The sequence below is a fragment of the Electrophorus electricus genome, chromosome 11, assembly GCF_013358815.1.
Source record: "Electrophorus electricus isolate fEleEle1 chromosome 11, fEleEle1.pri, whole genome shotgun sequence".
NCBI classification, from domain to species: Eukaryota; Metazoa; Chordata; class Actinopteri; order Gymnotiformes; family Gymnotidae; genus Electrophorus; species Electrophorus electricus.
Window position 1 is genome coordinate 1,961,285 of NC_049545.1, and position 13,213 is coordinate 1,974,497.

The 13,213-nt window shown below is 37.9% G+C and overlaps 2 protein-coding genes across 3 annotated transcripts; both read right to left on the minus strand.

The window, feature by feature from the left end:
• Positions 1 to 1,374: 1,374 nt before the first annotated feature.
• On the minus strand, positions 1,375 to 8,936 carry vps37c (VPS37C subunit of ESCRT-I). 2 transcript variants are annotated; one of them, XM_027000492.2, is made up of 5 exons: positions 8,347 to 8,936; positions 7,512 to 7,617; positions 6,331 to 6,502; positions 4,116 to 4,198; positions 1,375 to 3,893 (listed from the first exon to the last, which is right to left on the minus strand). In XM_027000492.2, the coding sequence occupies exons 2-5, from the start codon at positions 7,602 to 7,604 to the stop codon at positions 3,246 to 3,248; spliced, it is 996 nt and encodes a 331-aa protein (XP_026856293.1). In that variant the 5' UTR covers positions 7,605 to 7,617; positions 8,347 to 8,936; the 3' UTR covers positions 1,375 to 3,245. The 2 variants fall into 2 exon arrangements, with proteins under 2 accessions (XP_026856293.1, XP_026856292.1); XM_027000491.2 differs by having other exon boundaries at positions 7,512 to 7,620.
• A 749-nt stretch (positions 8,937 to 9,685) lies between these two features.
• Positions 9,686 to 13,160, minus strand: si:dkey-9i23.16 (uncharacterized protein LOC571915 homolog). Its single transcript, XM_035531570.1, has 6 exons — positions 13,055 to 13,160; positions 11,232 to 11,321; positions 10,929 to 11,039; positions 10,772 to 10,828; positions 10,181 to 10,339; positions 9,686 to 9,978 (listed from the first exon to the last, which is right to left on the minus strand). Exons 2-6 carry the CDS (start codon positions 11,319 to 11,321, stop codon positions 9,871 to 9,873), a joined length of 525 nt encoding a protein of 174 aa, XP_035387463.1. The 5' UTR covers positions 13,055 to 13,160; the 3' UTR covers positions 9,686 to 9,870.
• Positions 13,161 to 13,213: the final 53 nt, after the last annotated feature.

Consider the following 13,213-nt stretch of genomic DNA (forward strand, 5'->3'; position numbering starts at 1 on the left):
CTCATAATGTATGGGGGATGTTGTAAAACAGTGCTATATATGTATGGGTGGAGATATATATATATATATATATATATATATATATAAACCTGAAGCTATAGGAACCATTTTATGCTTAAACTTAAATATATGTATAGTTTAGAGATGACTTACAATATAAATATATTGACATAAATTCATAAATTAACACATAGAAATCAAACTTTGCTGTATAAATTTGTTTTAGAAATACATTTTGGCATAAGCCTTTATGGGGTTTGGACTGTGAACAACTCTGCCGTCATGCAGAGGGCCTTCCTACACAACCTTCGATTGAATATCATCTGAGAAAAAGACTCTTCAGCTCTTCTGACATCAATATCAATGTTGCCTGCATGTTATTTCTAAAATGTTTAGATGATGTTAAGCAGTCCTGGCCAAATTATTGTTTTGTATAATCTTTATGATCAGCAGCTTGTTGTTTTTTGACTCTTTGCTGCATGCCTCCCGCTTTTTGATTTTGTCTAAAATGGACTGGGGTCTCATGCCAGAGGGTTGGTAGTAGGTTCACAAAGTAGGTTCATATGTAATAGTCTGGATAATATCTAGACATATAGATGAGGTATGCATATATATGTCTAGAAGCATCTTAATATGAACAACTCTGTATTTGAAATATTTACCATCTGATATTTATAACAATTCTTAGACAAGCAGCCAGTCTGACTCTCATTTGTGGTTCATATAATTGCATCGCCACTTTTAAATACAGCTTCAGTATTTAGCCAGAGTTCTTTTTGGCTTTGAATTTTTCATGCAAGAACCACATACCTTTTTCTCATACTTTTAAATCAAAATCTCTTCGATTATATACTATGTAGTTTAGACCAAAACTCAGTGTGCAGCACATATAAAATTAATCATACTAGCTGTCTAAAATGCATCCGGTCTGTCACTCATTCTAAAAAATACCAATACATGTTCGCTCGTTTCTCTCCTTTCATCTTACTATCGTTCGTTTCTTTTGTGTTTACACCCTTTCCCCACTGCTTCTTTGCCTCCTTCACTTTCTCAGTCTTTCTCAAGAGCCGCTGGCTTGGTTTACCATGTCGTACAAGTGATGAAAGCCCCGTAAATGCTGGTTTGCCAAACAAAAAATCCCCCAAACACCCTCTCGAATCTTGAATCTTATGATTCAGTTTTAACTGCATTTGAAAACCTGATTGGAAAGTGAGTCAGAAGACCTGTTTTGCTCTATTATAAATATGCTAAAACTTCAGTGTAATAAACCTTAAAGCATTCCACATGTAGTCCAAAAAAAAAGCATATAGTTAAATGAAATGCAAATTGTCAAGAAAAGTAGACACCCAAACATTACAGTAACACAGCTGACAGTTTTCATAGATCAACTTCAGTGTTTAATATCCACACCAAAAAAAGAAAAGCAGTAAAAATAAAAAGAATACACTTAACAGGCTACAGTCATCACCACCAACCCCACAGAATGTCTTTCACCTAATGCTGCACATCACAGTGTGCGACTAAAATATTATCCCATATCCCCTCCTTTATTTGATGCCAGCTTTCTCCCTCGCTTCAGGTCCTGAGGACGGGCCACAGACGACAGGGTTTTGCTCCAAACCTGAGTCTTAATTACTGAGTTAATTAATTAATCAAAAACACCTGAGGCTTGATTGTGAATGCCTCTGTTGTTGTTTTTTTTTGATTGCTTTTAAGTTAAAAATAATAATGATTGATAAAATGAAATTTTTTTTTTAATTTACCACAAAGCATCTATTTTAAAGCTGATGGTTCTCAGGCTCCGCCCCCAGGCCCTTTTGCCGTAGGGACATAAGCTATTTATTGTGGAGTGCAAACGTGATTCAAAATGATCATCCTATTGGTAAACCCATAGCAGTTAAACACCGCGAGGTGTGGGGCTGTTGCGGAGGACTACATAACGCCTGCACACAGGGTACAAAGAGCTTTCATCTAGCCAGAAATAACTAAACATCATCTTTAAAAATATAATAAGGCCTTGTAAACCATTTCAACAGGGAAACTTGGTCTTACAACATGCCAAACCTGACCCTTCTTTCATGGCAAGGTCCACATAAATTACCTGTACAAGCTTACCTTTAAAACATTTTCACTGTCAAGATGGATACTGAATGCTCCATGGACACTGCTAAGGATATTATGTAGTCCGTACTCCCTTGCATACGCGCTGTGCCGTTTATTCCCTTGCCTTAAACGCCACACCACATACTGTGCTATAGCAGATAAAGATATGTCTATATTAATATCCCTTGTTTTCTTATTTACCATTATTATTTGTATCTGTTTATACAAATCTCCACTAGAGAACTTGGAAATATACTGTTCCTTTCTTGTAACTGTTATTGTTTTAAATTAACATGGAGCAAAGGAAGAGAACAAAAATGAGAAGAAAAACAAAAAACAACAGTATACAAGGCTAAGAAAAAGTGAGGAGAGCTGGAGCAGGATGCCAATGCGGCAGATAAAGATATTGGGGGGGGCAGTTGTACTCTTGCATTTATCACAGAACTGATTGCACTCATTGACAAGTAATAGGAATAGTGTGGTACAAGGGTCAAATCCACCCAAGTAACAGGTCTGAAAATAGAGTGTCTGTGAAGGAGTTTGTGTCTTCGGTAAATGGCAGACAGACACAAACATATGTAACAGCTAAGTGGCTACAAAAGCAATGGAGTAGCCCAAAACTGCGTGATGCATATGAGAAGGTAGTGTGACATTTTCATTAGTAGTTAAATAAAAGATGAAAAATGACAATGAACCATATCCTAATGAGGCCAAACAGCAACACTATCCTGTCTAACAAAATTAAAACGCAACACCAAATAGTCAACACCCTATCAATGATTCGCAATCTCTGAACTGAAAACATGCTAGAATAACCAGGAAGTGGGTCCAGAGTCAAGTGTAATGTCCATTTTGGTCTCTGATAAGTTTAAGACGCATTTATTCATTGAGGTGTCAATGGGAGAAGTGGAAACCCAATGAAAAATGTTCTCTGTAAGCCTCAAACAGGAAGAGAATGCATCAGGGGTAAGCAAACCACAAATCTCAGTGCCAGGAGGAGGCAGAGTGGAGTGAAGACAGAGACAAAACAGAGACTTGTGGGTTTTAGACAGGTATAGAGAAAATGAGAGAGAAAGAGAGAGAGAAATAAACAGGGAGAAAAACAGTGAGAGACAACAAAGAGAAAAGATGGATACTAGGGTTCAGGAGTATGGCTGTGGTACTCCAAACCCTGGCCTATAAAGGGGCTTTCCTGAAGGTGTTTGGGAAGGGGGCATATTTGGGCCCATGGGGTAACTATAACCCCCATAAGGGTATGGACTGGGGTATGGAGTATTAGTGGAGCCAAACTGCCCAAATGGTGGGCCTTGGGGAGCAGGAAATGCAGGCTGGGTGGGGTACGGGCATGCAGAGAGGCCAAAGGCAGGCCGGGACGCAGGGTACCCTGTGGATGGGGGAAAGGTTGTACCCTGGCTGGGATATGGCTGAAATGCAGCAGAAGGGTTGGAGGGGACTGCTGCAGAGACCGGAGCGGGTTGGTTTGGAGGAGAAACAGGGTAAGCAGAGTAAGGTAGGGCAGAGCTGGAGGGGTTGGTGCACACGCTGGGTTTCTGTTGTGGCTGTTGCTGGGGTTGCTGCTGTTGCCATGGTGACAGTGACCCAGTGTCCGGATTGGAGCACGATTGTGATGTCACGCCAGAGTCTCCGACTCCTAGGCTTTTCTGGCGGAGGATCTCCTGCAGCTTCTCAATGCCAACACGCCTTTTGTGAGCGAGGGATCGGAGGGAGTGGAAGCGCTCAAGGAAGGAGTCAAGTGACAAGGAACCTTCCAGAAACTCATCAGCTAGAGTCTGAAAGAAAGGAGAGAAACTATACATAATCCATCAACACAACTGAATTTGCACAAATTTCAACACAAATGAATTCTGACAGACACATCAACACGCATCCTGACCAAACCTACCCAATATCTATTTATATTCTCTTAAACATAGATTTAAAAGTATATAGTACAGTGACAAAAACAAAACACAAACAAAACCCAAAACAACACTCTTTAGAATTCAACTTACTTCTGACTCGACCTCTGTGCTGGCGCCCTCTGCCTGTAGACGAGAAAGCAATCCTTCAGGTGACACCTGTCCCATAATCCCATCTATTGGAAAAAGAGGGAGGTGGAAAGAGATATGGCAAATGAAAATCACAAGAGGGTGGAAAAGTGAGAGGGGAAATTAAAAAAAAACCCACAACATTATTTCACTAATATCTCAAAAGGTTTGTAGGTCACTAGTAGGTCAAACAAATCTGAAATACTATAACGATGTCTCAGGGCATCTGCATTTAGGTATTTATGCTAAATATGCGTTATATGACAAAAATTACCTAAAACTCAAACACAGAAGACATTTTGGGAACCAAATATAAAAGGTTCTTCAAAAGGAGTCCCACAAGTCCATACAATGCAATGACTTCAAATTAATAAACTCTCATTCCCAGTCCTAGGGACCCCCTGTCTATGGTGTTCTCTCTCACATGTAATTCATTGTGAAGGAAGGAAGAATAAGGAAAGGAGGAAAGTAAAAGCAAAACTTGGACAAAGGCCTCACATATCCCGCAATCCACATCGTGAGGCAAATCGAGAGCTACAAAGGCGAAAGACAAATTCCACACTGGAAAGTGGATGTTACAGAAGTGCCACAAGGCATTCATGGATGACATAAGACAGTAAACAAGACGGACTTGCTGAGAAACTGTTCCACACATTACTTCATACTAATTGGCTGTACAGATACACAAGACTGCAGAACTGAGCAAACAGGCCTCTCTGTGTTGAGCTGCTGAGGGCTAGTGGGAAAAGTCTCTTTAAGGGTTGTATAAATAAACTTTAGCACAGACAGGCTAAGGACTTTGTAAACATTCATTATGATCTTTTGATCAGTTTAAATATAATGTATCACATTTATGGTAGTTATAAACCCAACACATGAACAGTACACTACAGTTATGAACAGTACAATTAGTGATGACGGTTTTCCAGGCAAATGTACTACTGATATTTTTTCTTTATTATATAGTGGCATAGGTTATTTGCATATCTGAATAGGATTTCCATGTAGCACATTTTACATCACAGTACAACAGTGGCCTCTTCAAAAGACCTCATAACACCATAATATCCCAACACTGCCTAATTTTAGCCCAAGAGTAGGTTGTGAAGGAGCATAGTAATTTCTACTTGTCATACTTAGTTATAATAATAGGTTTTTAAAAACAAACTAATAAGAATCCGTGCCATTTACACTTCCTCAAGCATCTGCTCTTTTAGTTATCCTTTCACCTTGCTTTCTTTACTACTGAAAAAACTAGAGAACTGAACTGAATATAGAATATATACAGAACACTGAATATAGAATACTGTGTATGTAGTGAATGAAAGGTACTTGGTCCTTTTGATGCAGGGATGCTGTTGATGCCAAACAAATTTCCCTTTTAGCACAATACAGGTCAAAATGTTTTAGGTGGAAAATACTGGCAACATTTTTCAAATGACCAGTGATGTCACTGTATCAACATATAACAGAAGACTCAACTTCTAACACATGATGTGCATCCACCTGCTTGCCCTTTCCCCTTATTCTACATGGGGTTGAGGACAAAGCTCTTGAAATCATATGGCTTAAAACATTTTGAACATGTGTGAATGTTTCTCAATATATTTAATGCTGTAAAGTTACACTAGTCTTTCTCTAGTTTTATGCCCTTAGAAAGTAGCATTTAAGCAGTAAATACCAGTGATAGACAATCAAGACTAGTGTTATTCGAAGCCAGTACATTCTCAGAACACATGAGCACAGTAGAAAAATAAATAATTCACCAAGTTACTGGTACATATAGTTACCAATATATATACACTAATGAAGCTTCAATTTTTGTATCACAATGCATGTACTGTAAATGACTGTACATTATTCACCTGCCAAACTTATCAGTTGCTGATGACCACCTGAATGTCAAGTTGTAGTTACTATTTTATTGATGTGGAAATTTTCTAATTAAGTAGCCATGGAACCATCTGAACACAGCATTCAGGTAAATAACCTCGATATCAATGCATACAGCATTCACTACTACCTTACCCCATTCACTGTTAGTTGTGTTATATTATTGTACAAAGCATTCCTTTACGCCTCCCTCTGTCCTTTTCTCCAACAATCTCCTTGACATTCCACACCATTAAGTACTTCTATTGCCCTAAACTTACATCTTTCTACATTTCTACTATGTTACCTCTAAGGGCGCAGTGTTGTTTGTATTTCTCTCTCACTTCCTCCAGTTCAGTGTACTTCCCCACTAGGCGTTCTCTCTCGCGCTCCAGCTGGGGTTTCATGTCGAGGTTCTGCTCGGCCAGGCTGCGATTGGATGCCAGAGCCATTTCCCTCTCCAGCTGCATGTTCTGGATCTATGAGGGGACAGGGAGTCAAAAATGACTGCTCATTCTGAGCACAGAGGAGACAACATTTAGCAATCTGTGCCACAGCTGCACAGAGAGAGGCCTGATTAGCCTCTCCATGGGAAACACATCTAATACTTCATCCAATATACAGCATAGAGACAAAGCCAAAGCCATTTTTAGTAGGGACATTTTATTTTATCCTATTTAACAACACTTGGCTTTGGGCTGTAGAGAACATGCACAATCCTATGAGATAAGGTAAGCATATGCAGACTACGGCTAGACAAATGCAACATCTTGGCCAACAGCTGGCCACATGGTCAGCCAGTCCATTTTTTTCCACTGGATTTTCAGCATCACTGAAATAATCAGTACACTTCTCAATATAGCAAATAAGAGTATAATAAACTGGAGAGAAGAATAAAACTCAAAATCAAGACAGGATACAGAATAAAGAATTTTCTGTTAGCCTTTGTGAAATGCAAACAATTTTATTTTATTATTTTATTGCAATAATTTAACATGCAAATTTTACTCTAGTCTCATGGAACTTGATAGAAAACTCTTAGAAGAAAGATTATCTATAGATCTGGTTATGGCCTTTGGTTGGCCCAGATGTATTTTATCAAATCTATTCACATTGCATACATCATATCTTGTCATATTTGTCCTATTTTAACTGATAAACACAAATAAGTGTGCTCAAGACTATAGATACCATGGACCATGATTGATGCATAGCTCTTGTTACCTTAGCAGCACTGGGATATCCTGACTGAACTTTTAGATACTACATGCCATTTAAATGACATTATAGGTCTATTTGGAAAAAAAGGTTGACATCATTACAAGTTTCAGAACCAATTAGTGAATTACAATGACAGTCTAACCAATAGCCAAACTAGAAACCCATGACATACACAAAGAGGTCAGGATATGTCACACACTGATTACATTCAAGACAATATTGACAAATTGGGTAATACAATGAGACTCAAAGAGCATGAAATCTTACCTCATCAGATTCCAATGCCATTGACTCCACCCGCTCAGAGTTATCCAGCAAATCCTGTAATTCGGATTGGCTGAAATCCTGAAGTTTCTCCATTGATTTGCCAGGACTGCTGTCAATCATGAATCAGTTAACAGATTCATCCACATACTCAAATCTCTCTCTCTCTCTCTCTCACATATATACATATACATATATATACACATATACACATATATATATATATATATACATATACATACACACGTGTGTGTGTGTGTGTGTGTGTGTGTGTATGTATATATATATATATATATATATATATATATATATATATATATATATATATACATACATATATATATATACATACACACACACACACACGTGTGTATGTATATGTATATATATATATATATATATATATGTTATATACACACACACACACACATATATATACACACACACACACATTATATATATATATATATATATATATATATATATATATATAGTGTAGATGCAAGTTGTTAACTTACTAAATCACATATCACAAGATTTATCAATCCAATATAATATGAGCTTGAATCTTTGGTGGCAGTTACATATTTCAAAAGGTCTCAGAGCTGACTCTTTACTTCCTATGAAGCAAGGTTAGTATTAATACACTGTCTTAAATCGTTCCTTCTCATCTAGCCAGTACGGTTACTTGATTAAAATATACACAGGCATGTTCACGATGGCTAAAACACGCTGAACATTTCTGTGCAACAATAACAACTCGTGTAACATTCGGTAGCTAACCAGCTGGCCACCAACAATGCCTTGTTACGTTTAGTCTAAACACACCAATACTTACATGGTGCTAGCAAATCAGACTCCCTGTGGTGGGGGGCACATCGAAAAACATCCGACTTAATTGGGAGCCAGTGACGTAAAATGAAGACGGAAGCGACGTCCTTGGTTGTAAATAATAAACATAAGTCTTCGGCGATTTCTTCTTGATAAACCTACCCGTGGTCAGTAAATCTGAAACCACCTGCCAGCTCTTGCGCCAGATAACCTAGTTAAACAGACAGCTATCTTAGCTAAACAGACAGCTACCTTAGCTAGCCAGCTAACTTCGAGGAAAGCTCTCCAGTAAGCTAGCTGGCAAACAGATCACGAATACGAAAGCGTCAAGCGGAGGAGCTCCTCAAAGGTTGTTCCCTGTGTAATGTCGCACACGACAAAACAACGAGAGTAACCGAAATTCGAGATATTTAACAGAATGTATCCTTGCTTCAGTGAAAGTTTAACTTCTTGCTGACAGATACCGCCGCCATACTTGGAGAGATCCACTTGGATGGATCCACTCTGTTAAGGGGTAATATCAAAAATTTTAAACGATGTGATTTTAATGTAAATGAAAACAAAGCATCATAGACTGGAAAAAAAATTCTAATTAAACTAAACATTACATCAGTGTAGTGAATAATATATATATATATATATATATATATATATATATATATATATATATATATATATATATATATATATATATATATATATATACATTTATAAAGGTCTTGACAATGACAACGTGAAATTTTAAACCACTGCTAACTGCTGTGGTATCGTCTAATGTTCAGCTGACTCGTGGGAAACCCCAAAGTGACAGGAATGTTCCATTCCACATGCCAGCAGGGAAGCCACCAACGCAGCTTCTGCAAGAAAACTTTATAGCTACAAAGCCCGCATTCTGTAAAAATATATATCAACATTATTTGGCGAGCCACACAGCGGAAATTTATTTTTATTTTCTCGATATAAGCCCTGTGTCTTTTTGAGAATGAATGGTAACATAAGTGGTATCTCGCGTGCTTCTAATAATTAGGCTATAGTTTGCATACCAAAAAGAACAGAAAGAAAAGATGTTAGAGGACCTTTCTTGCTCACTTCAGTCCATATAATAGGGGAGTTTGATCCTTTATTTATAAATGACAGGAGAAAAAAAAATCTGTTTTTAGTATACCGTATATTTCCTTATGTCACTGGTTACGGTTTTTGTGTCTGAGGTGTGTCAAAGTAAATTAATATACTTGATTATTCTAATGAATATGCAACTCCTTATAATTAAGAGGCCCGGTGTAAAATCGGAATGTAGTCTATGTGTAAAGAGAAGTCTTAAGTATAGCTACTGTTCCACATTCAAGTAAGGTATATAAGTTTGTTTGTTTTTTATTTGCATATCACAGTTTATAATTCCATGCTCACTTTTTAAAGGTCAGTGTTTTGTATATTATAACAGTATGAAATGAAAAGCAAAAGAGACAAATGTTACAATTACTGAGTTATGTATATTTGATTAAATATGCTATGTAATATGGGCCTATTCCTTTCAATTGTTTTTCAGACCTTTCATAGCCGAGAATGAAAGGAAGCATTGAAGAAGGAGAGCTGCAATGTCATAAACAAAGAGTAATGTTGCAATCGCAATGAAGAAATCCTGCAGGGAACAAAAAGATGTCAATTATAACCACGTACGAAAAAACCCACTCAGTTTAGCATGCTTTACAAATATACCAACATTATATGCTTCAAGTAATATACTTAACAGTGCACTCAGCATTTAGGGTAAATACTAATACAGTTCCTAAAATAGGTCAACATATGCAGACACACAAGCATAAACAGCAATGGTAACTCACAACAAAAGCATCTCGTGGACAACTGTCACTTTTCAAAGTGGTATTCTCTGCATCACAAAGTGGGACATAATGAATGTCGCTGACTGCATAGCCATATACAATAATGGCACACAATCCAGCCACCAGGCTACAGATGCCAGAATACAAGCAGTTTTTCAACTGAGAGAAAGAGAAAACAGCTCAGTCAAATCACTATTCATGGCAAGCAAAACAGACTTGAGCCGAGAGATTTTACAGCCAGAGGGAGAGTTTTTTCAAATTTATTGCATGTAACTGAACCTTCAAAATCTTCAAAATTCTTCTAGTATCTGAGGTTTTAAAGTCACAGTTTGGAATTTCATAACATTGGCAGTCTTGTCAATGGGTTTTACTAAAACACCAAAAAAGGACTGTGGCCAAGATTTTCCCTTTGAAATGTAAAGATGAAGTTTAGTTCAAACAAACCTTAAATGCCAAAAGGTGCTATCTTTGATAATCCTCCTTATAGTAGCCACGGCACATTTGGTGTAACTAATATTGACTTCAGAAATTCACGATTTTCATTAACATAATCTCATCTAACATAAGACAACTGAAATAAAAACACCTTACCAGCTGTCTACTGGGAGACCTTTCACATGCCATTGCAAATGATCCTGCAGTCACATACTGAGCAAACAATAAAGACAGTTGCAACATATTATGATATGTGCTAAATATTGAAAAAAAAAAAAAAAAAGTTGGATGAGCAAAAATTATAAAAACATACCACTGATCCAACGAAGACCGGGCACATATATAGAACATGTATGTTGATGCTCATGTAGTAAGTTGGAATTCCCAGAAGCAATTGGAACAGTCCAAGTAATATTGTTAAAACCTGGCAAATTCAGAATTATGTGTTTTGACTTAAACATTTTAAAGATATCATTACAAAAACAGTTAAATCAGCAGTGAGAGAAAGACTGTTTGTTTCATGGTGTGACTGCTGTTTGGGAAGTAAAAGTACCACATCCTAATTTGCTTCATTCCTGGCCATCAAAGTTTTTAAATGTGTTAATAAATCACTCACCGCTATGACCTCAGGATCATAAAACCTGAATGGACGATGCAGTGTGGCAGGGCCAATCCCCGCAGATTCTGACTGGGGAACAGGCATCATCTTAAGAGAAAGTGAATAAACAAATTTTACTGAGCCAAAGGGTTCATCATAACTCTTAACATGATATGCATTCCCTCCATTGGCTCCCAGCAGTGTCACACATCAGATTTAGAACATTGGCACTTGCATCCAAAGCAACTTACAATTATGACTGAGTAGAACTTGAGCAACAGAGGGTTAAAGGCCTTGCTCAGGGGGCCAACAGTGGCAACTTGGCAGTGATAGGGCTTGAATCGGCAACCTTACAACTACAAGTCAAGTACCATAACCACCAAGCTACCCACTTAACCAAAAAATAAGTCGATCAGCTCCTACGTGTTTAAAAGCACAAATCTAACCCCATCCTGCACTACGCAGCCTTGGAGGCTCTAATATCGCTTGACTTAAACCATCATCCCTCAAGACACAGAGACTTGCATGGCTGGCCTTTCTGTAGACCTGAGTCACTGACTGTCTTCAGACTAAGACTGAAGACTCACCTCTTCACTGTGACACTATGCACTCAAACATGAAAAAAAAAAAACACGTTTACTCTCTTTGCTTCCACTCTAGGCAGGGCTATCCTGTTCAAATACATCTATTGTCACATAAGGATATATATGGGGAAGTGGTACTTGACTGGAAGGGGCCCCTGAGCAAGGAACTTAATCCTCAAATTGTACTCAGTCATAATTGTAAGTCGCTTTGGATAAAAGTGTCAGATAAATGTAAATATATATAGAGTACAAAGCACTCCTCTAAGTTTTTAGGTGCAAGAGCATCTGCAAAATGCTGTAAAAGAAAATGTAAGATCATCCAGTGCTAGAAATCTTCATTTTATATGTATGTAATTTAAAAAGACTGATGAAGCAGCCTTTCGTTTTTATGCATCAAAGATCTTGAACCCATTACTGACAAACATTCACTCTATTTGATAAACGAGGTTTCTTAGCTGTGACAGTTATTCTCTAGTACCACTTTCTGGACATATCTTAAAAACCAATGCAATTTCAAAACAAGAATGAATCACGGTGCTTCCGTATATAATGGCTTCCAGTGTGCTGGTACTATTTTTCAGTGTAATGCTGGAAGAAACAATTATCGGATTATCAAACACTGAAATATTAAACAGCCGAGGTTCATTTAACTTTCTGCTAATTCAAGATAAGTAAGAAAAAGAGAGAGCAATGATTGGTTCCGCGGACGTTATGGTTTCAGATAGACACAGCAGAATGTGGATTGCGCAACTGGAGTTTGTGGAGAGAAGCACAGACACAATAAGCAGACGCAATCTCCAGTATAGCATTATCGGACGGGAAGGTTTTAACAAGTGTTCCGTCGTAAGCCATATGCTTGTGAACTCAACTATCAAAGAAATGAGAAATGGACTACGGAGAAATAAGAGTTAAAAGTGCATAGTAAACTCCAGTACGTTAGCACCCTCTGAAGGGGTGGGCTGGACTCCCTAGTTGTCCTAGTGAGGACTTACCCAGCCCCATCTCCCCCATCCCCCCAACCGTCGCCCCTTCTGTTTTTCGAAGGAAAACAGAATATAAAGTAAAATGCCAAAGTCACGAGACAAGAGCTTGCTGTAACTTATTTAGTGCACAATTCGGCGTTAGAAAGTACTATCGCGTTCGTCTGTTTGCGTAGTCTATACCGTTGCAACATCCTAGAATAGCCTATTATAATTTCAACACAACACATGATATGAATTTTAATTTCTTAAGGATTAAACGACAGTACCCACTTACCTTGATGGCAATAATATATTTTGTCTCAGTAATTAGGGACCTAATTCCGACCGCGCAGATGAAGAAAACTGAGAATTGAAGGACCACAGCGAATAAAAATGTCCAAGTATAGGTTAGGAGGGGGTTGGAGGGACGAATTTCTCATACAGAGAAAAAACG

Excerpts from the sequence above, each read along its gene's own strand:
- vps37c (XM_027000492.2), bottom strand. The coding sequence starts at position 7,604 with ATGGAGAAACTTCAGGATTTCAGCCAATCCGAATTACAGGATTTGCTG. Across the intron at positions 6,503-7,511 it reads TGGCATTGGAATCTGATGAG|ATCCAGAACATGCAGCTGGA; the intron begins GTAAGATTTCAT and ends GTCCCCTCATAG. Across the intron at positions 3,894-4,115 it reads GCACAGAGGTCGAGTCAGAA|ACTCTAGCTGATGAGTTTCT; the intron begins GTAAGTTGAATT and ends CCTTTCTTTCAG.
- si:dkey-9i23.16 (XM_035531570.1), bottom strand. The coding sequence starts at position 11,321 with ATGATGCCTGTTCCCCAGTCAGAATCTGCGGGGATTGGCCCTGCCACA. Across the intron at positions 11,040-11,231 it reads ATGATCCTGAGGTCATAGCG|GTTTTAACAATATTACTTGG; the intron begins GTGAGTGATTTA and ends TGAATTTGCCAG. Across the intron at positions 9,979-10,180 it reads GTCCACGAGATGCTTTTGTT|GATTTCTTCATTGCGATTGC; the intron begins GTGAGTTACCAT and ends TGTTCCCTGCAG.